Source organism: Rhyacophila brunnea, unplaced genomic scaffold, assembly GCF_057557595.1.
Source record: "Rhyacophila brunnea isolate RB1 unplaced genomic scaffold, BYU_Rbru_1.0 scaffold_13, whole genome shotgun sequence".
In the NCBI taxonomy this organism is placed as follows: domain Eukaryota; kingdom Metazoa; phylum Arthropoda; class Insecta; order Trichoptera; family Rhyacophilidae; genus Rhyacophila; species Rhyacophila brunnea.
Window position 1 is genome coordinate 18,614,784 of NW_028232785.1, and position 24,989 is coordinate 18,639,772.

General features: G+C 35.3%; 1 protein-coding gene and 1 long non-coding RNA gene across 2 annotated transcripts; both read right to left on the reverse strand.

Annotated features, from left to right (window-relative positions):
• Positions 1-3,161: 3,161 nt before the first annotated feature.
• LOC147076771 (uncharacterized) lies at positions 3,162-9,596 on the reverse strand. The gene is made up of 3 exons (XR_015069826.1): positions 9,338-9,596; positions 6,278-6,403; positions 3,162-4,906 (listed from the first exon to the last, which is right to left on the reverse strand). It is a non-coding gene; the product is annotated as an uncharacterized LOC147076771 (long non-coding RNA).
• Positions 9,597-11,410: 1,814 nt separating this feature from the next.
• On the reverse strand, positions 11,411-24,487 carry LOC147076772 (uncharacterized). Its single transcript, XM_085940920.1, has 4 exons — positions 24,273-24,487; positions 20,854-20,997; positions 17,346-17,795; positions 11,411-11,440 (listed from the first exon to the last, which is right to left on the reverse strand). Exons 1-4 carry the CDS (start codon positions 24,435-24,437, stop codon positions 11,411-11,413), a joined length of 789 nt encoding a protein of 262 aa, XP_085797046.1. The 5' UTR covers positions 24,438-24,487.
• Between the last annotated feature and the right edge of the window lie 502 nt (positions 24,488-24,989).

Consider the following 24,989-nt stretch of genomic DNA (forward strand, 5'->3'; position numbering starts at 1 on the left):
ATCACCAAGGACGCGACGTCCAAGGACAATGGAAGTAAACTAGATATCGCGAACCCGACATAAAAATTACAGTCCTGTTAAGCCTGTTATAGTATTTAATACACTTTGTTTCCAACCAGTGAGCTGATTTTTTTAATGGAAAGATATTTCCGTTATTACTAAGTTTAGGTAGCTATTTCTAAATATACCTAATGATTCTCCTCGATTTGCCGCCCTTCGGGTGACTGCCGACCCCAAGCGACGCTCAATCTGCCTACCCCCACGGGACGTCACTGCCTGTGGATTGCGTTGCCACGTACTTCCGCAGAACTTTATCATTTCATCGATCCAGCGGCTTCTAGGTCTACCAGGTACATAATAATGTATCTGTTTACAAATAGTTGACTAAAGTGTGTTTTGTTTATTAAATTTCATAGTACCAACTTAGTTGCAAAATCTTTGTTAGCATTTATCTCAAAACTGTGTTGTAGATAGGCCCCTGTAATCCTATTACCCCGAATGTAACTCATTGTGTGCAATAATAAAATACAAGTTCCCCTTTTTCATGTTTTATTTAAGTACTTAGCATTTACATTATTATTAAAATATCGAATTCTACCCTAAAAATGTTGTGAGCCTATCTTCATATGTTAAGTACTTACAGTAAAATAATAAAAAAATGTGTTATATTAATTAATTGTAATAATTTAATGCTGCCTCAGTAAATTGTAATTGTAAAGTATTTTGAACCTGAGCTGCATAAACATGTACTTATTATATTTTAAAACTATTTTCTTGACGTGGATAAGGTACAATGGCCGCATGCGAAGAATGCGTCAAATAATCACAGATTCCCGATGCCTTTGTTTACCTTTAGCTTTGTAGTACCTATTCTGCGAATTAACTTGTTTATTTTCTGGCCACCAATTGTTATTCCGCCTTGCCAATGATTTAGGGCTATTCGCATTATATGCTCTACATATTATATATTGAATACCCTAAGAGACAAAAACACATCCCTGACGAACTCCCTGTTCGGTTCGGAAATTATCAGAAAACGCGCAATTTACTTTTACATTTGTGTGACTATTGTTATATAAGTTTTTATCCGTAAGGTGTGATGGAACTCAAATTTCCAGAAGTAACTTCCACATATAGTTCCGTCGTCCAATGCCTTCTGATTATTGCTAACTGAAGAAAGAAGCCGATACATTACATGACTGGTCCTACTTTTCGCCCGTCCAGTATCTGTGGATGACCTGTCGTTGCCTATAGAGTGCTCATACTGACGCGTCTGGCGTATTCACTTGTCGGAGTATTCTTAGTTTCAGATTATTTTAACGTATCTTGGAGACCTTGGAGTTCATCTGTTTTAGTGGTTATGTGTTATTAATAATTGGAAGTGACGATCAAAGTAAGTAAACTTTTTCTGTGTTTATACACATAATATCATAATACACTAGGACGTTTGTCAATGTGACAGTCGATTCTAAACGACAATAACTAATAACTTATGTATACTCTTCAGTCATTATAGAATACCTAACTCTGCTTGCAATCAATAAATAGTATGGCAGTGGACCACTAGTTGCTTGCGCAAAAACTTGTGCTCAAGCTTTATTAATCTAAAGATGGCGGTGCTTCTGATAGTCAATGAAGTATAACATCCGTATCAAATGATAAAATCCTTAAAACTTATAATGTTCATATTATAGTATATCAATAGTTTAGCGAAGTAGTCCTTCGCAACATGCAATCCTAGTAGGACACTTTACAAATCGAAAGTTACATTAAACACAGAATCAGTCATTACATGTCATGTCATTTAACGGAATTGTAACAATGATTAATAATAAATGATTTTTTTTTTTTTTTGCTTAGGAAAATGTTTATTCCGGAAGTAAAATGGAGTTTTCATTATGTTTTCTGTCATGCGGCCTCTATATTCATCCACACCTATTCCAGATAACCTAGGTTATACTTCTTCACTACCTAATTCATTTGTATTTTAAAGTGTGCTGATGAAAAAGATATTGGTTATGTAAAAGATCAGAATTATTATGTTATAAGATCACTTTTGATAAGTTGTTTGTTACCACTTTAATCGGAGATGGGAGAGAAATATTTTAGAGAATTGAGATTTAAAATCGACTTGTTATGGTAACTACATAAAGTTTATAATATTACTTTTTCAATACTACCTGAAGGGTATGCAGACAGAAAGACCATTGTCCGCAAAAAAGAGTTAATGATTCCATCTAGTGGAGATCTATGTAAGTTATTAGAGAACGTCTACATTGGCAACCTCATTAAATTTCGATTAAAATAATTTTTGGTCAAAATTTTTTTGATAATTATCATGAAATTTAATGAGGTTGTCAGTGTGGACACGGGCATTTTAGATGGCATAATTAGAAAAAAATAATAAAAATCATTGTCCAAACCTCGGAAAGAAAACATTGAAATTCAAAAGATAGATCATTATCACCAATGACATTATTATGGACGAAGCATCTGGAAAATAAAATAACACTCACTTTGTGTCGGGTCTGCTGGATGGCGAAATTCAAATTTTAATATCAGTAACCTAAGCTCAAATGAACATTCTGCTTGCAAGCGGTCTGGCGGCACCGCTGGGTTTGCCCATACAAAATTTCTGACTGTCAGGTTTCGCCTCCGCCGTTATTATTGTGTTACAAAATGCCAATGTGCCTAGTTAAAAATTGTAAAAAAAATCTACTAAACACTCCAAGAAAGATGGGATATCACTTTTCAGGTGTTAGTATTTATTTATTAATAAAATGCCATTTGATGAATATTTATTCATTGCAATTGAATGACAGAACCATTAGACAGACGCCTGTGATGCGCTGGGCTCACTTGCGTCTAATCTCCGAGAAGTCGTAAGTAACCGAGAATCTGTTTCTAATGCAATGACACTAATACCCCATTACAATAAAAGTTATATTACTATAAATTCTCGGAGCTTGTAACGCATAATGGAAATGGATACATCATATGGTCACGTGACGTCTACCTATACATCTGTGAATGACTTTCATGCACAATTTCTCGTGCGCGCCGATATGAAGTGAGTTGTCCATTTAATATGTCATTGATTATCACAAACATTTGACTAGGAAAATATTATAGTAAGTATATAATATGTAATTATTTATTTTCCAAAACTATATTTTTTTTTTTTAAATATTAATAACCATGCCTTTGGTTTTTCGTACAAGGTGTAAATATTATGAATGACAAATTAAAGAGTGTTTTCAATAGGATGAATTTTACTGTGTGATTTCAATTGGTCAGATTGTCTGCATGAAAAAGTACATTTATCACATTTAAAAGAGTTTTCACCAGAATGCGTCATTTTGTGTAGCCCAATCTGACTGAATGTTATGCATGAATAGTCACAATGATCACATTTAAATGGATTTTCACAAGAATGCGACATTTGGTGTAGTCTCAACTGACTAGACGTATTGCATGAGTACTCACATTGATCACATTTAATTGGCTTTTTACCATAATGTGTAATTTTGTGGAATTTCATGTAACGAGAGAGTATACATGAGTAATCACATTGATCGCACTTAAATGGCTTTTCAACAGAATGCGTCATTTTGTGTAGTCTCAGCCGAGAAGATGTTATGCATGAGTACTCACATTGATCACATTTAATTGGCTTGTCACCAGAATGCGTCATTTTGTGTAATTTCAAGTTATTAGATTTTTTACATAAGTAAACACATTGATCACATTTAAATGACTTTTCATCAGAATGCGTCATTTTGTGTAGTCTAATCTGTTTCAATGTTATGCATGAGTAGTCACATTGATCACATTTATTTGGCTTTTCAGCAGAATGTGTAGTTTTGTGGAGTTTCATGTAATGAGATCTAATACATGAGTAATTACATTGATCGCACTTTAATGGCTTTTCACCGGCATGCGTAATTTTGTGTAATCTTATCTGAGTAAAAGTTTTGCATGAATAGTCACACTGATCACATTTAATTGGCCTTTCACCAGAATGCATTAATTTGTGTCTTTTCAAGTTATTTGATTTTAAACATGAGTAAACGCATTGATCACATTTAAAAGGCTTTTCACCAGAATGTGTCATTTTGTGTAATTTCATGTCACTAGGTTTTATAGATAAGTAATCACACTGATCGCACTTCAATGGCTTTTCACCAGAATGTGACATTTTGTGTAGCCTCATCAGACTATAAGTTATACATGAGTAGTCACATTGAATACATTTAATATACTTTTCTCCAGAATGCTTCATTTTGTGCAATTTTATGCCACGAGATGTTTTACATGAGTAATTACAAGGATCACATTTCAATGGCTTTTCACTAGAATGTTTAATTTTGTGCAATTTCATGTCACAAGATCGCGAACATTTGTAATCACATTGATCACACTTAAATGGCTTTTCACCAGAATGCGTCATTTTGTGTTGTTTCATCCGACAAGATGCTACGCATAAGTATTCACATTGATCGCATTTAATCGGCTTTTTAACAGAATGTATTATTTTGTGTTTTTTCTTGTCGTTAGATATTTTTATTATTGGTTTTTTGTGACACGCTTTGTGTGCCTGCAGTAAAAATAACGAGGCAAAAAAATCAAAACAAATACAGCATACAAAATTTTTGTTATGAAACGATTTTTTCTCCAGTTTTATAACAGCCACTAATAATCTAGGATCTGTGACGTTCGTTTGTCTATGCTTCTGTTTAGAAGTAGAATATATGGCGTCTGTATTAGTAATTGTTTCACGTATCCCGTATTCCTTTTTAATGTCTACTTTGTCGATCTGTATTTCATTGTAAGGCTTTTGAACTGATATATCTTTAGACTCTCCGAGACTAGCGAAGTATGTCAGTTTAGAAGATGCAGGAATCAACTAAAAGAATATATACATAGCAATGCATTAAAGTAAACGCAAAATAATTATTACAAAATAAAAAGAACTTTTTATATACCACGTCTTTAAATTTTCTGTTGAATCATATAAAGTTGACAATTCTATGTATTAATAATTTAGGCCAAACAAGGCAATTGTCAACAAATCATTTTTTAGCTATTTTCCAACAAACAAACAAATATAGAATACTGAAATGTCATTTTGATTTCCATAGTAAGGCACGTAAGGCAGTAACACACCTTCTACATATGTAATGCATAGGTCAATGATACAAATTTTTTGGAAATCGATATTACCACCGGTTTTTGTGTGAAGGACCAGTCTGACTTTGACAGCTGATGAATAACAAGAATGTATATTATTTATAAATAACACTGATAGTTACTATATTTCATTTGAGATTTTTTTTATAATTCAATTTGAAACGGAAAGATCGAATCAATATGTCAAGCAATCAGGGATCTGATTTTGCCAGATCGAAAATGGACCACCGTTATGAAAATATAAATATAAAAAGTTATGCTCAGGCTTTATTAATCTAAAGATGGCGGTGGCTATATACATAATATAAAACGATATAAATACCCACGCGTGTTTTCTTAATAGATACCCATATAATATCACATCACACATCTAAACGTAACTGTATGAATATATTATATAAACGGGGGGGGGGGGGTAAGATGACAGCTTCAAATACCCCATCCCATGAGCCATCTGGACAAGGTCTAAGCATAGAAAGATGGTAGGAATGCGAAACTTGACCCTTGACACTAGGAATTCCTCAGAAGCTTTAGGTAGTCTTGAATCCATATTTGTGTGTTATTATAAAGCGTGTATTAGAAAGATAGTAATATTGACTACATGCATCATGGCCCCCACATCCTGAAGCGGGCCCCCAGGCTACGATCTTTGGCGGACCACCCTACCTATCGCTAAAGATAAAGGCAGTGTGACGCTCTCTACCTACCTTAATACCTCTATGGACGCTCTGCTTTTCCAAATGATGTAATGATAATGGTAAAATTAATATATTTAGTGTATTTTTTTGTATACTTTAATACATCCATTTGAATTATGGAGTTGTTCGGTATCGATACACAATTAAAAATTGTATCGTTGAACCACATAACTTGAAATAAAAATGTTACCGAAGGAAAATAGCGCCGCAGACGACTTTTTTTTAACTATTAGAGCATTAGATGTGATATTAGAGTGTTTGTCTCACTTATTTGGTCGACTTACCACGCCGGGCCCCTCCTGAGCATGGGCCCCTAGGCTAGAACCCTGTCAGCCTCACCCTTGTGGGGGCCTTGACATGCATTGTTCAATAGAATATTTTGTAGTTACCTGATTTGCTGGTCCACGGCTTAAATACGAACATCCGGGCTGCGCGGATTCAACATACTCCTCTTTGAACCCAATTCCTATTAGATTAGTTTCCAATTTTATATTAGGAAGGTTTGTTAAACGTTTCTGGAAAAAAACAATAATATGCAATTATGAATAAAAAAAAACGGTTTCTGACAAACTCGCAGGGAAGGTGGTGAATAATTTATCGCATGCACTTGCCTGAGACATACAATAGAGAGCGGGGTGGAGGTAGGCTGTTAAGATCAGCCATAAACAGTGCGCGTTAAACTTTGTTAATCATACGTATTTGTTTTTATTGAATTATGTAATAGTTTTCGAATATTTTGGGCGATAAGACAAAATTGAGCATACTTTTTCATGCATGCTTATTTTGTTATCGTTTGATTAGGCTATACTTCAGTTGAGGCATGGTCTAAAAAGATCATGGCTAGGCGATGCGCGGATTGTGCAAATGACGCGTGCCGAACGAACTATAATTTGTCATAAAAATCCATAATGTGTCCATTTAATGTTATGTTACTAAAAATAATAGTATTATTCATTGAATGTTTTGTTTTTTTAAATACATACGTAAAGTTTTTTAGTCATCTTTAACGATTTAAAAATATTTTCATCCGACCGCATGACAAAACAAGTCCACGTGCGCACGCTTCGTCTATCGGTCTCCGATTGGCGAGTCCAGGCGACGAGTGAGAAATTTCGTCGCACCTACTGTTGAAAATTATTTGCCGGTTCACTGAAGTACGCTCCTACTTTATATACATATTAAAAAATTTGTTGGTTCATTTTTTTTAATTCATTAAGCCCTGCCTAACCAAACTATATTATTATATCTATAAAATATACAAAGCTTTGTATGATTTAATTGCGTAATTTTAATTATTATTATTTATAGTATATAGTATTTTTTGACTATTATCTATGATGGCTTGGTTTCGCAGGGTTTAATTGAATTTTAAAAACTAACCAATACCATCTATAAACTGTGGTCATATTTCAATGAAAACAAATAGGTATGACTGCAAAGTTTAGTGTGCACTATTTGTGGCGGATCTTAACAGTCTACCTCCACCTGACAACTATTTGATTAAATATTTTTGGCTTTTCTTAAGGGGGGACATGCTCGTCGAAGGTCAAATTGAGTTTTTATTGTATTTTCAAACCATGATCCTGGACACTCCTTAAACGTTGTAGATAATCTATTTATATAATTTTGCAGCCTTATTATCCTTTATAGTTATTTTAAACATTTGATGACTGCATAAAGTATTTTTGTTACATAAAATAGTATTCTTTTAAACTTCTCGCTCTAATGTTTTAGAATATAGTCATATTTCGGTACATAACTGTACAGTGGTGTTAAGATTTTTTACATTTATTAATTTTTAGAAAATACATAAAAAACTCAATTTTGACCTACGACGAGCACGTGGGCCGTTAAGGCTATACTTTAGCTGAGGCATGATCTAAAAAGATCGTGACTAGACGATGCGCGGATTGTGCAAATGACGCGAGCCGAACGAAATATAATGTGTCATAAAAATTCAACATTCGTCTTTTTAATGTTATGTTTATTATTATATTCGTAATAATAATAGTATATTCATTGACATGTTTTCTTTTTCAAGTACATGCAAAACGTTTTTTTGTCATCTTTACACGATTTAAGAATATATTCCTCCGACGCCATCACAAAACAAATTGACGTGCTCACACCTGTTGTCAGTCTCCGATTGGCGACTACTGCGAAATTTTGATCCAATTACTGTTGAAAATTATTTGCTGTTTCACTTATGTGCGCTCAATCAATACCGGCAAGGTTTCCAGTCGATAGTAGTAGTATCTACTAACAAACGATGCAGAAGAGTGGTTTGAATCTTTGCTTACTTGACTGCATCAAAAGTTTTTCGAAAAAGTCAATAGATGGCTGAAAATATTAGATTAATTACGGCCTTGAAAAAAAACCGGAAATTTCCGGGTCCGGTATGATAAGGGATAAACTGAATTACATTGTATCAAAACATCGACCAGACTTTCGTATGATTTTTTTATAGAAAACATTCAATAACAAAGTAAGTTACTATATAAGTTTTTATTTCCATGCATAAAATTAATAGGTAACTAAAACTACGATAATAGTTAAAATAAGATGTTTGTATACATAATATTAACTGAAATATCGTATATACTTAATCGGGGAGGTCTGTGTCACTGACAGGTTTGCCAATCAAGGCACCTAACAAAGGTTCAGAGCAAAAGTAGGTATACTGAGATTCGAGAACAGTTGTTGTTTGCGACGGATACTGGATATAAAGCGTCAATGACATTGAGCTACTTTACGAACTGCTTATTGGAGAATTTACAATCTGCCTGTAAAGTCGCCCAGTGTCTACATCGAACAAGCTAACAAAGCAGATTGTTAACAATCTACCGAAAAAAGTTGAAAGCCGGTTAACTTTACACGCTAGACGCCGGCGTGTGGGCATACTGCGTCTGCGCAATAGAGCGTAGTAGTGACCTCCCGGTAAAAAAACGAACTACGTTCTGTCAAAATAGTCGCTAGCTTGTTGGCTTCTCAGCGAATGGAAAGTTTTGTGTGTAATCATCAAATCGTAGTAGCTGAATCGCTCGCTTTTAAATTCACCAATAAACAGCTCGTAAAGTAGCTTAGATAGGAGAACGCACCAAGCTTCCTCTCATCATGTGTAGAGTGAAGAGGCAACGTTGATCCTGGCTCTGCCACGTGCTGCCGATACCCCAAGAGAACTTCAACCTGGAGATTTAAGTCCAGGAAGGCCGCTAAATACGAATATCTGAAGAACAGCTTAGCTTGGTATGCTTAGTATATGAATATCTTTCGCAATGTGCTATTTCAAATTCTGCTAAGGAAGGAGCAGATGAATATAACGAATGGCTAACAAATATTCCGCTCATAAGCGCAAATAGCGTTATAATTTTTTTATTGTGAATCTAGTGAACGTCTCGAATTTTGATTTATAATGCCACAATGTTTCGTTTTCTTAAATAAATAAATACCTCCGTAATATCCTGATTGTCGTATTCAATTTTAACCTCTTCCGTTTTCACAAATCGATTGACATTTGAATGGACTTCGTTTTGGGATTCATTACAATATACGTCATGTTGATTATGAATATCGGATGATGACCCTGTGTTTTTCTCAGGCGGTCCATCGTCTTCCGGTTCAATTTTGATATCCATTTTGTAAATTTGAGAATAAAATGTACCTAAGCCACAATACAACGTGGCATGTAACGTTTCCATCGACAATAATAATTAGTGTTGCCATCTTGTTCAAGAAGTTAAAGTATTTCAGGGAAAATTATTATAAAATAGGTAGTAGGTACCTACGTGTTTCTCACAAAAAAAATATTCACAAATTCAGAAGCTCTTTTAAAAAATCTATGCAAATTCGAGACATTAGGTTTCGAATCAAAGTCGATGGCTTTATTTTAAACTCCGAATTTTTTTTTTGTTTTGGTTTGTCAATAATGTTCTTTGTTTTTTAATTTTTATTAATATACTTATCCGATTAAAAGTTCATAATACGTCATGATGTACTGTGGGGGTAGACTGGTCATGCACTGCTAGGAGCAGCATGAAGCATAACAATCTTGACGATATCACTACTTACCTATTATTATTGTTGTACTACGAAGAAAATATTATTATTGTAATGGCGGTTTATTGCACAGGCAAAAGTTTTACAACGGTGCCTCCATACCTGTCAATACCACAGGCTTGCACGTACACTAACCCACCATTATTTTAAAATTTATTTTATGGAAATACTCAAATTCTCACTAAGTAGATGGTGTTTTTATGAATTTAAATTTTTTGGTGATAGTATTAATTTTATTATTGTGTGTTCAACATACCTATTCTTAAATAAATACCTATGTACTTACCTAATATAATAGATAAATAAGTACCTACCTACCTACCTATCGAGTTTTCCGACAATTTGAAACTAAAAATTAAAGGGTACGGCAATCGGCCGGCACTTTGTCTAAGGAAGTCAAAAGTCCCAAATCATAATATGGGCCTCCAAGAAGGTTGTATTAATCGACTGCTTAGTCTGCAAACCGGCTAACTCCATTTGGCTAAATTGTTTTCTGAGGCAGAAAGGAGAAAAACATAATAATTTAATGCGTCAATTACAATGAGCTACTTTACGAGCAGTTTGTTGGCGAATTTAAAAGCGGGCGATTCAGCTACCTACTGCAATTGTGTTGATAACACACAAAACTTTCCATTCGCCGAGAAACCACAAGCCAGCAACTATTTTGACAGAACGTAGTTCGTTTTTTTACCGGGAGGTCACTACTACGCTCTACTGCGCAGACGCAGTAACCCCACATGCCGGCGTGTAGCGTGTAAAATTGACAGGCTTTCAATTTTTCTCGGTAGATTGTTTACAATCTGCTTGTTAGCTTGTTAGATGCTGACACTGGGCGACTTTACAGGCAGATTATAAATTCGCTAACAAGCAGCTCATAAAGTAGCCCAATGTAATTGACGCATAACTATCGAGCGGAATTTAAACAATGCAAAAATAATACACTTTGATTTTTTTTAATAAGCTGCACAATGAATTAATATACTATTTTAGCTTATCTTTTATATTACCTATAATTATAAAGAGCGGAGTGTTCCGTTTATGATATTGGAAATTTTGCACCTGCAGTTGGCTGTTTTATGTGAAGAACGATAACGCATTGAATAAAATTATAGGGTTACCTAGGAGTTTTGTGTGAGCATAGAAAACGTCATGCTTTATAACATCAAAATATCATTTTTGGACAAATGTGCAGTTGGCTGGTTTGCAGATGAAGACGATAAAATAGATGTTAGCAACTTGCTAGTTTACATACCTATAATAATAATTAATGTAGGTACATCAGTAATTGAACTCCATTTGTTGTTATTAGTGATATTTTAAGATAGCTATGTAATAATTAATAATGTATATTTATATAAGATATTTTAAAAACAATAGGTACCTACCTGTATAAAAAATTAACTTTATAATTTTTATTTTTTACTAGGTAGGTACTAAATAACAAGTCTCACACCACACCGCATTTGCTAGCACAGGAAGAAGTATTGGGTAGTTACCTAAAATTTAAAAAAATACAATAAATGGGAAATGTCTATCAATAAGTTGATTCGTCTTCTTATTGAGCCATCCTTAGCGGAGGTCGGCCACCATCAAGGCGATCCTAGATTTGTCCTCTGTTACCCGGAACAGTTCAGTGGAGCTGCACTCGTACCAATCACGGAGGTTCTAAGCCACGAAATGCGGCGCCGTCCTCTGCTACGCTTACCATCGACCTTTCCTTGAATGACAAAATGGGGAATGCTGTTGACCATCTCTCAAAATCTTGTATCCAAGTTGTAAGCACGGGTGCTAAAATTGTCAGTAGTTCTCTGGCTTGGACCACACGCTGGATACGCCGTTTACATAATACAGAGTATACACCAGGGGCGGGGGGGGGGGGTCAAACTGCGTCCCGCCGGGTATTTTTTTGCGGCCCGCCATCAATAATTGTAAGTACTTCTGATTACGAATAACTTTTTTATAATTTTTAAAAAAATATTGACAATAGATTAAAATTTGAAGAATTTGTTGTTTCGTCAATGTATTATCTCAGTACGTCTTCCGTGCGTCTCAACTCACACTATGTAACCACTATTTTCTACGTTGAACATCGTGACACATTTAAATACTTTTAACTCCGCGTTGCAAGGAAAAAAATATATGATCATGATATGGTAAACAGTTTGAATGGATTTCAATTAAAACTCAAGTTATTCCTTCGACAAATATCAAATAACAACGTGGACCACTTTCCAACTTTGAAGTTGCCGAATCAGTGACGTCCCGTGGGGGTAGGCAGATTGAGCGTCGCTTAGGGGTGGCAGTTTCTCGAAGGGCGGCAAATCGAGGAGAATCATTAGTTATAATATATAGAAAACAACTACCTACCTAAACTTAGTAATGACGAAAATATCTTTCCATTAAAAAAATCAGCTCACTGGTTGGAACCAAAATTTATTAATTAATTAACATAAAAGGCTTAACAGGACTGTAATTTTTTTGTCGGGTTCGCGATGTCTAGTTTACTTCCGTTGTCCTTGGACGTCACGTCCATAATGAGAAGCAATAACACCTGCAAATTTTCAAATATTATTTGTATTATAGATAGGTACTTACATAGGTAATTTAAAATGTAACTAAATATTTATGCACTATATCTATTACTCGCGAGTTTTGGAAGTTATCGGGTGTATTTTAAATGTATCTGAAACAGTGGACTCGCAATATTGTCTATTGTAGCAGAGATGTCTTTTAATTATATTTAGTGGTATAGGTATATTTTGTTTTCATACAACACATTTCTTAGATATTGGAGTCATGAAAGGATGATAAAAAAATGGGGCGGCATTTTGGCGCTGCCTAAGGGCGGCAATTTGTCTAGGGACATCACTGTGATGAATATACCAGAATATAAATTTTAAGAATATAGTAAAATTATTAAAGCTCTGAATGACGATTTTCCACAAAGGTTTGGTGACTTCCGAAAAATTGAGACATGCTTAGCAATAGTACGCTATCCATTTTCAATAGATATTGATAGTGTACCAACAGAGCTACAACTTGAGATTATTGATCTGCAGTGTGACACTGATTTAAGAGAATTGCATCGTCGTGAAGAAATCTCCAAATTTTACAATGCCCTTAATTCAGACAAATTCGACCAACTTAAAGATTATGCTAGAAAAATGTTCGTTATTTTTCGATCAACCATTATGTGAACAAACATTTTCGATCATGAACCTCAATAAAAATTCTTTACGATCAAATATCTCCGATGCCCATTTACAAGTAGTTTTGAGAATATCAACTACAAAATTAACACCTGAATTCAAAAAAAATGTTAAAAAATGTGCAACAGTTTTATTCTTCTCGTTAATTTTTTTATAATGTTTATTTTTCGTGATAATAAATAGTGTATAATATCTAAAAATGGTATTTTACTTGCGGCCCGCCGCTCATTTTGAATTCTTGAGTTTGGCCCTCCATCCAAAAAGTTGGCCCCCTCTGGTATACACCATTATCTGAATCTTATACTTATGAAATACTTACCTACCTTATATTTTTCGTTTGAATAAAACAAGTGGTTAATGCATATTTTTATTGTGAACCAACCTATGTTAAATTCATTGATCATAGCTAATACAAAGTTGTATTTCGGATACCTAATAAATTAAATTAAACACACTCCCATTACATAGGAAGTTTTATTATATTATTATGTACAAATTGAGATTCGTCGGAAGTTTTTATGTTATATGCAATATTGATACTATTCTTCAGGTGATACGCTAGGTACATGCATTTATGGACGTCAAAAACTAAGAGTTGAACTGTTAAAAAAATAATTGGTGATTCATATCATTACTGCTTGGTGCCTAGATTACCACGTCTCGTGGCTGAGTTATGTATGTATGCCTCTTTCATTCCCCGCGCTGGTGCCCTATGTTATAACTTGTGACATGAAGTCACCCGACGACATGACGTAATTGTGACGTAAGCTCAATACACGCATCGACAATGCGCACGGCTCACCATAGATATTATTATGCTGAAACACCTATTTGTGTATGGGGACAATGGATAACGCCAGTATTAGAGAAGCGTTAATTTCTCGAATGGTATTGACTCACTCCGGTAGTACGTCACAATGATGTCATATGACGCCATAACGCCGGGCGACTTCAACTCGCAAGTTACAACATAAGGCCCCTGATTGGCTTCCACATTGATTACGATGGAAGGGTCGACGGGCGATCGGGGGGTCGAACGCTGCTTGCGTTACATTACCATGTTAGATCCTAAGAGGGTCATATAGAGCGCCACTGAGTGAAGGTTTGTATTAAGAGATTATTAGGTCCATACTCTGAGTCAAAAGAGACATTGAAAAACATGAGACTTTACCAGACTTGCGATTTACGACATTATATGACTACACGTTACCGCTCGGTCATCATCGGCATACGTTTCGATTGATTATTACCATGTATATACATATTTAAATTACATTATGTTCAGCGTCGTTTTTACCAGGACTTCGTGCCGTTTTTTTTTTTGTTTCAGTTTAAGTAAAAAAATATATATCAGTTTGGTTCCGGTTTTCGTTCTGAAAAAAACCGGTTTTTCGGTTTTCAGCTCTGCTCTGGGTGATAAATTTTTAAATATTTTCAAGACCCAGGATGTAAGACGTGTTGCACTATAACTGCAGTTGGAATAAGATCATAACCATATTAACACGCGTGTTTGAACACATACGAAAACGAAAAAACGGATATTTTTTTTCACTTCCGTTTCCGGTTTTGTTCCGTCAAAATAACTGTTTTCCCGGTTTTCGATGCAGTTCCGGTTCGAAGCCCTAGTTTTTAACACAGATTGAGCATTATTATATAAGTACATATACCTACCTACTTAAGTGGAAAATGTTTTTTTATTATTAATATTATTTATTAGCTGCTTACCAATCTATAATGTACCTAAATATTACTTATGTGGATGAATAAATATTTTGTTTTAAAGCTAATATTTTGACAGTTACCTATCTTCGAGTCGATGTGTCAAAGTTAATATAGGTGGTACACTAAATCCCACCACAGTAAATGGTCGATAAAACGATCGATTTTTTTAATACATTGCGAAATAAATCATCATCATTAGCCTGAATCTATCCACTGCATGATGACGACTTCTCCAAGCTGTTTCCACTTCTCTTGGTCCTATGCTTTGCGATGCCACGTACCTCTGCAGAACTTTCAGACCATTTCATAGATCCAGCAGATTCTAGGTCTACCTTGTGGACGTTTTGTACCTCTTGGGTACCACTGGGTGACTAGATTAAATTTATCTAACGATTGTCTTTGTGTTCAGCCAATTTTCATTTTGAGGTTTTTAGCGAACTCTGTTACATCGCAAACCCTCGTCTATTTTCTAATCCACTCGTTCATCTTTTTGTCATTTAGCTTTATGTCTAGCATGCATCTCTCCATACCATGTTGTGCTGCTCTCTCAGATTCTCTGCAGTTTAAGGATCTCTCTTTTACTTAGGGTCCATGTTTCACACGCATATGTGATTGTGGGAAGCACACACATGTTGAACACTTTGCGCTTCAGGCACAGTGGGAGGTCACTTTTGAATAAGTACATTAATTCAAGCGGCCAAAAGAAAATTTTTGGTGAAATAATTATTTACCTTAAAACGGGACGAAAATGGACCAAAGTTATTTACAAAACTTTTTGTACCTACTGAGGTAAATACTATTTTGATCCAAAGGTTATAAAATAGTCAATTCGCATGACTATATACCTACTTTTAGTATTGCATTATGTATATTTTTAATAAAACCAAAATGTTGCCTATTCAACGCTTGCATTTTGACGGTGCAGATTTATGGTAGCGAATCATGGCATTTTACCAAAGATCAGTGCAATCGTATACTGAGCTTCGAGAACAGATGATGTGTCGGATATTGGGTAGTGCGCTATAATGACTCAAGGAGTAATGAAGTGATAAGAAAGCGAACCAAACAGCCTTTCATCATGGTGAAAGTGAAGAGGACACTTTGGATTCGTTTGCTTTAGGTAGGGCTCAATTAAATTTTAAAAACTATTCAGTACCATCTGCAATTTGAATTCTCAATTCAATCAAAAGAAATATACATGACTGACAAAGTTTAGTTTGCACTATTTATGTCAGATCTCCACAGTAAACCTATACCCTTCGCCACTGCAATAGAGTGCGTATTCAATTTGAGATATTGCAATTTGCTTTCATTTACGCGGTTATCAAATGCGCGAGGCCTGTCATAATTGTTAGGATTGATAGTGTAATTGTATGTCTTTTAGACAAGATATATTGCGAACAGTGGATACCTCAGATGGTTGCATCAATTTATGAGTACCACGGGTCTTTCAGTGCAGAACTAGCATGTCGTAGAACACCGAGTTGAAAGACCCGACCCATTGAGAAGCCGTTCGGTAGAGAAATCTGATCATGATTTTCAGTCATGACGCTCTGACGAAAAGTAATATATATCACATCGCCTACTCTTTTTTGCGTCTTCCAATGGCATATGACAAAGCATGTAAAGACCACAAAACAAACCAAAAAACAAAATAAAACTACATCATTAAAATTTCTTGGCTTGCTCGTTTCAGGTGAACTTTTTGATGTTTTTTCAAGTCTTCGGAACGTTTACAACTATACTCACATAAGTTACACTTGAAGGGTTTTTCAGAACTGTGAACCCTTTTGTGTCTTTTTAAATTCACAGAATTCGTACATATGTATTCACACAAGTCGCATTTAAAAGGTTTTTCTCCGCTGTGCACCATCTTATGTCTATTTAATTGATTTTTTTCTGAGCATTTATAATCACACAAGTTACACTTATGCGGCTTTTCGCCGAGGTGTGCCATTTTATGTCGCTTTAAATGACTCAACTGCTTGCACTTGTACTCACATAAATCGCATTCAAACGGTTTCTCACCGCTATGAACCATTTCGTGCCGTTTGAGATGAATCAATTGTTTGCATCTATATTCACACACATTACACTTGTACGGCCTTTCGGTGCTGTGTATTATTTTATGTAATTTAAAATCTACAGAATTCGTGCATTTGAATTCGCATAACTCGCAATTTAGAGTGCTTTCTCCGTTATGTCCTGCTTGGTGTTTCTTTAATTGAGTTGATTCAGAGCACGAGTAACCGCAAACGTTGCATTTAAAAGGTTTTTCTCCGCTATGAACCATTTTGTGTCGTTTTAAATGACTTAGTTGTTTACATTTGTATTCGCATAAATCGCATCCGTATGGCTTTTCGCCACTATGAACCATTTCGTGTCTTCTTAGATGAATCAATTGCTTGCATTTGTAGCCACATATACTACACTGGAACAGTTTATTTGTCATGTTATCATGCTTTTTTACTTGAGCATTTTCAGTTTTTCCAATCATTTGACGAGCTCTCATTAACTCAACGGTTCTTTTAATATATTCAAAGGATGAATTATCATGCATAACTTTATGTTTGGATAAAAGATCGGGCGTAGAAAATAATTCGAAGCACTGATTACATACGAAATTCCGCTCATTAAAAATACTTCTGGTCAATGATATCCAAGCTTTTTTCTCGGGTAGAAGCAATATCTCAGTTTTAATGCCATCATCTTTTATTTCAACTTCGTCGTGCAGTACTGCAGATTCCACATTAGGTTTGTCTGGTATTCGAATACGTTTGAAATTATATTCCATAGGAGTAAAGTGAGAGGTTTTATTTACTGAAGTCTTTTTCTGAAATCCTTTTGTATCATTTGAGATTATTTTCTCTTCGGAATTCGTTATATTAGCGGTCAAATAGTCATCTTTTCCACGTAGAAACTGCCAAAATAAAAAAAAACTGTAGCATATTAAAGTTATATAAAATATTACCATCAAAAACCCTTAGAGAGACTAATATTCTTAAGAATAAAATGAAGTTGATCACAGTATCGGGAATGGGACAACTGAACGCCAGGAAAATTGGATGCCGCATTGTCGTAGACACGTATACAGAACGTAGACGAGGAATTTTAATCAGTTTCTATCTACTACTTAGTAGTTTTTATTCATTTTACTCTTAACATAATTTTTTTTATTGCGAATTGAGAATTACCATGCCTAAGGCTTTATTTAAAATAAAAAAAAACTCTTCTTTCATTGGAACTTAAACATATGCACGATTAAATCATTATTTACATGTGCATATTTAAATTCTCACCAACTATTAAATCATATTACAATAAAATAAACATAAATAATATTTGAATTGCGTGGCGTCCAGTTGTCCAGGTATCAATACTAGTATGTCCCGTTTTCACCCACCATACCAACAAGCACTTCCGTACCTTTTTTATCAAATAATGTTAAGAGAGACGAACACAAACTACAAAACACTATTAACAATAATTATAACTTCCAGGTTTAATGAGAGCTATAATTCCTAAAAGCCGCTAAGCCTTAGATCAGAGTTGTCAGTTTGAAACATTAATTTTGAAGATGTTCATCGTATAAGAGTAAATAGATAAGCAATTGGATTCCCTTGCCTCGGGAAAGCCTTAAAAATTAGTGGGTGGGAGGGGTGAATAACCCACTTGGCACTTGTATACGGAGCATGGCCCCCACAAAGGGGGGGCTGGCAGGGCTCTAGCCTGGGAGCTCGGGCTTAGAAGGGCCCGGCGTGGCGAATCGACCAGACAAGTGATTTAAACACACGTCAAAAATTCTCTCGAAGAGCAAACAAAAAAGTCGCCTGCGGCCCTATTTATCTTCAATATTAGTATTATTTAAAATTATGTAGTTGTACGATACAATGTTTGATTATGTATCGATACTCGACAACTCCAGAATTCAAATAGATGAATTCAAAAATACAAAAAACACTAAATATAGGTACACATTAATTTTAACGAGTACACCATTTGGAAAACCCTACTGTAGAGCGTCACACTGCCATTTTATTTAGCGATAGGTAGGGGGGCCTTCAAAGATCCTAGCCTGGGGGCCCGCTTCAGGATGTGGGGGCTATGATACGGAGCATGATGATATGCATATTATGGACTTAAGAAAGAGTGATGGGTATATTTTGTTAATGTTTTATAATTGTACCAAGGTTTAGTCTGTCATACTATCGCCTTTTTTCGTATGTGTGAGGATCCGTTGTCCAAGCCCTCAAATAAATTTTTTAATACATTTTCCACAACGCCAGGGCACATTTGACTTCCTTAAGTACATATACAAGTCACAGGTCCACTCTACTCTGTGTCGTTCATATTTAGGGCATTATACAATAATTATTAGGTGTGCAATATCCTCCTGGAAATCATGATCTTCGCAGAACTGCGAATCCCTTCTATAATGAGGAGATCGAATCTTTTGTCTATGATAGTCTTATTTTTAGCTTGAGCTCATTTCAACATAACAATAAACAGGGTATCGGGAATGCTATGGGTAAATGTTTATTCCAATTCCTCTTGTGTAAGGATGTTATAAGATAGGAATCTATGCACATGCTTTCGCGGCATAATTTCACAACGGGTTCATTCCGGTCTAAGCATTCTTGGATCATTTGATAGGGCGTGTCAGATTGGCCAGGTTTTTTGCCGGATCATCAGCTTTTTCATTCCTCTCAATACCCATATGTGATGAAATCCATTTTGGATTCTTAAGCCATTTGACAAAGACCGCGATTGATAGATGCGAGACGGCTTTTACTGAAGAAATGTAAAGCTAAATAAATTTGTGATAAACATCATCATCACGCTTTAAATTACAATAGATAGATATTAAAGCAAATTTTGTATCAAAGAACATTATGGGGATCAACCAAAAAGTTTGACTATTACAGCAAGAGGGAGCCTTATAAAATTCTAGTATTAAAACAATCATTGGTATTTTACAACGTTTGAATTAGGCTGTATTCTTATTTGTCCGGTGGTTGTTTCTCCAGTACAAATCTTCAATCGATTTTTAACTAATTTCCCGATTAGCTAGACATTTGAAACTTTTAGAATATAACAGAACACTATGCCAATGCATTATTTTAATACTGATAGCCATCTTTAAGTAGAATTGAATTCATTTTCAGTTTATTCTGTTTTGTATGAAAAGTTATTTCGACACCATTATTGGTTGCAAGGTCCTATCAACTAAATTATTAATATTAATATATACGTGCGTTACTATGGAAATTAATATGACATGTCAAGTACAAATTTTTTTGATCGTTTAAGCTACAAACTAACAAGTACAAATTTTTATCTTGTAATTATATTTTGTTTTAAACTAGTAAATTCGGTAGACAACATAAACATAGACCCTCCACCAAACCGACTCCACACCACCTCGGTCAGCAGTTGTTTATGCCTGGAAATGTCTCAGGAGAAGATACCCAAGACTGAAGTCGCCACAGTCTCAAGTGAACTATGACTGAGTTTAATGGAAGACGTAATTTAATAAAAAAACGCCATGGGAGAGAAAAGCATGGGGAACAAAAATAAAATTTAATGATGTAGGTACCTGGGTAAGATACAAAAAACAAAAGCTGAAACAATACATACAATCTACAATACACAAGAGGTCTTCATGTCCGCAATAGGATACAGGCGACAAGGTCGGACGGCTCGATGGGCCCAACAGGACCGATTTGAGCATCTCTTCTCTCTCGGAGTACACTCGATGTGGGTTGGTTCCTTTAGTTCTCTGCCACAAGGACAGGTTGACCGGTTATCAAGTCCAAGCTCATAGAGCTTGGAAGATAACCCACCATGGCCAGTTAAAACTGACTGGAGTCAATTTGGTTATCTCCAATCGAAACTGTATATTATTCGAATATATTTAATATATTAATAATTCGTGTTGACAGATTGAACTTTAAAATATTACTTATGACCTGACTTACTGGACTACTTTGAGTATATGAGCAGCCAGGTCCAGGATCTTCATATTCTATTGGACGTATTCCATCGTCATTCAATGCATCTTTGCAGTAGTCGGCTTGACAGTTAGCTTCATCTTTAATGTTATCAATATGTTTTGGATCATGCTGAAACAAAATACAAAAACCCTAAAAGTCTCAGACTCAGTTTAGTTCGTTATTACTACTAACAACTGACCGTAACTCAAGTGGAAGTATTAATAAATACAAAAAAATCGCAAAATATACAATTAATACCATTAATTTTACCTCAAACACAATTTGAAAAACGCTATTTTAGATTATCACACTGTCGTTAACTTTAGCAATAGATAAGGGGACCGGCCAAAGATCCTAGCCTGGGGTCCTCCTTCAGGATGTGGGGTCCATGTTTTAGTGTATAAATTGTTTTACGTGTGGTGTGTCGGGGAATTCTGAAAAGACCTTTGGCGTGCCGTGGGTGAGAAAAGGTTGTATAGCACTGGTTTAAGAGTATAGCTACATGTAATTAATTAAAGTGATTATCAAAAAACACATCTCGATTGATTGGTGTATAAATTATAAAAATCGGAAACAATTATGACCCTATGTTTGAGCGTTGAAGGAAAGCTAGTTAAAATTCAGGGAACACAGAATTAATGCGAAATGACATAGGTACCTAACGGGTGTGGAGTAACGGGCAGCCGATCTCGAGTGTGAAAGAATATGGGATAAACTTAAACACGTGTCAAGAATATTTCATTCTAAGCTTGTCGTGGGGGTAGGCAGAATGAGCGTCGCTTGGGGGCGGCAGTTACCCAAAGGGCGGCAAATCGAGGAGAATCATTAGGTACTGTATATAGAAATGTCAACCTAAACTTAGTAATAATAATAACGAAAATATCTTTCCATTACAAAAACTAGAGTCACTGGTTGGAAACAAAGGTACCTACTATAAAAGTTTTAACGGGACTTTATTTTTTTGTCGGGTTCGCGATGTCTAGTTTACTTTCGCTGTCATTGGACATCACATTCTTCGTGAACAGCAATGACACGTGCATACCTAATTTAAAATTTATCTAAATATGCCACTCGCGAGTTTAGGAAGTTGTCAGGTGTATGTTTAAATGACTGGCAATATTGTCTTTTGAAGCAGAGATGGCATTTAGATTAGATTTAGTTGTATTTAGTAATGTATCCATACAACACATTTCTTAGATATTGGCATCTGATAAAAAGTACCTACTGTATAAAATAAATGTGGCGGCAGTTTGGTACTGCCTGAGGGCGGCATTTTGTTTAGGGACGTCACTAACCGACGCTCATTCAATATAGGTGTATGTGAAGATTGCAACACACACCGTTGCATGTCTATAATTTGTGTTTAATTTTCGTGCCCTGCTTCAAAATGTAGTGTATTGGTGTATACCCTATCTGAATTATATTTATTAATCTGTTCTGTGTTAAAATTCTAAGGCTGGCGGTAGCCGGAAGATACATTATTGTTAAGAGCGTACCGTACCTACTTCAGTGAAACGGCAATAATTTTCAATAATATATTCAAATATCATATAAGAAATAACGGTACAAGCAAGTCCTGAACAAAATAGGTACCAACAAACCATATTATGTGCGAGTGAGAAAGCAATCCGCACGTTTATATCACCGCAATATGCGTTATAGTAAGATAGAATGTCTACGGCTGAATTAAATATTTTTTTAAACGTCGCCGGTAAATATTGATTTGAATGACTAATCATTTAAAACTGGGTACACATGCTGCTGAAGTTTATTGTTTTTTTGTTAAATATAAAGTTAGTAGTATTTTTACTTAATTTAATACTTTGTACGCTGAAGATGCACCTGCACCGCGATTTCCTAACTATTGACTCGTGTGGCATCAGACGACATGACGTAATTGTGACGTCAGCCCAATACACGCTCTAGGCATGTCGCCCGCGCGCAGTGCCCACCGTAGATATTATTACGATGAAACACCTATATGTGTATGGTGACAATGAATAGCGCAGCTGTCGGAGTAGCGTTATATTCTCGAGCGCTATTATCACTCCGGTAGTACGTCACAATGATGTCATATGACGTCATGTCGACCGGGCAGCTGGCACTCGCAAGTTCTAAAATCGGGCCCCTGGTGCGTAATGACCAGGCGGACGATCGATGTAGTTAACGTGCATTTTAAAGGTGGTAATTGAAAAATCATTATCTAGTCAGCAGCGAATGAGTTAATAGGAAATAATATGGTCAACAATGTTGTGTTTACCGTTTCATAGTTAAGTTAATAATAATACAATTATTGAGATTCTACTGTGCGTTATACGCAAGAAACACGGCTTCATTTTACCAAACAATACACACTCTCTTTATATTATTACTCTGAGAGTACAAGTATGTTTACTAGAACTCAGGAAGGAACAGCGGTGATTTCCATAGCCGATTTCGGCAAAATTCATGAATTATTCAAGAATGACAACCTACCCTAACAAATAATCCAGCATATCAGCTATTTTCAAAATTTGTTTGCCGCTGGATTCCACTAAACAGACGAGAACCAAAATAACGTATCCAGTCGCCTTCTATTTATGGTCCAAATTATTTGAAATAACCTTTTTGATAGAATCTAAAATTGTGCTTATATTATATTATTTGATACATGTGACACATTATACTAGTAATAATAGTGTACAATTGTCTCTAAATGAATAGGTAAACAGCAGTGGCGAGGGGTGGATGTAGGCTGTTAAGATCCGCCATAAATATTGCACACTAAACTTTGTCAGTCATAGATACTTGTTTTCATTGAAATAAGACTACATTTTACAGATGGTGTTGGTTAGTTTTTTAAATTCAATTAAAGCCTGCGAAAACCAAGCCATAATAGATAATAGTAAAAAAAACTCGTATATCTATAAAATATCTAAAATTATGCAATTAAATCATACACAAATTTGGATATTTTATAGATAGAATAATAATTGTTATCTATTATAGTTGTTTAGGCAAAGCTTGATGAATTAAAAAAATGAACCAACAATATGTGTAATACGTATTCTTAATCTAATGAAAACAAATAAGTAAGAATGAAAAAATGTGCACAATTTTGTCATATCGCCTAAAATATACCAATACTATTATGGTTTGGTTGAGACAGGGGTTTAACTGATTTTTAAAACCCAACCAATACCATCTCTAAATTGTAGTCTTATTTTAATAAAAACATATACATTTGACTGAAAAGGTTAATGTGCACTATTTATGGCGGATCTTAACAGCCTACCTCCACCCTCCGCCACTGGTCAGCAGCCAAGGTAATACTTTTCCCATCTTTACTGTTATATATTTTGGTTTCGTGTTTCTTCTTCAGTGTTTTTGTATAACAAAGCTTACCTACCTATATGTTAACATACCTCAAAAGTCATGCAATTGGCGGATTCCGTATTTTCTTGCTTTATATAAGTATATTCTTCATCAGGGCTGTTTGAACGCTTGATTGGCACGTCAAACCAATTTAAGCCTGGCTGCTGACATTCTGGGTCAGATTCCTCCTCACCCGGCTCGAGTTTTATATCCATTTCCGTTTATAAAGCCTAAAATGGCAGATATTATTGAAACCACACCTCCATCGTCAACTACTGGCACTAATAAAAGTGACAGTTAGTGTTAACAGTGCTGCCACTTTATGGAGGTGGTCATGTAAATAAACATATTTACCATAGACAATATAATATAATATATTTTATGTTTAGTACTGACACTAAATTTTAATAACGAAACAACTGAATTTTAGCATTAGAATAGGTTATGCTTATAATATTGTACCAACCAAAGAGGTCGACACCAATGAGATTAATATGGACGAAGTATCTGGAAAAAAAATGACACTCACTTTTTTGTTTGGTCTGCCGAATGGCATAGGTAATCTGTTCTAACGCCATTACAATAAATGTGATATTGCTATAAATTCCCGATGCTTTTTGACGGGTCAGCCGAATGGTTCGGTTCGAACGGGTAGGTACGCTCAAATTAACATTGACAATAAAAGTGATATTGCTATAAATTCCCGATGCGTGATATCGCAGAATGGAAATTGCGTGACGTCTATCTATACCTACATGTGCGAATGT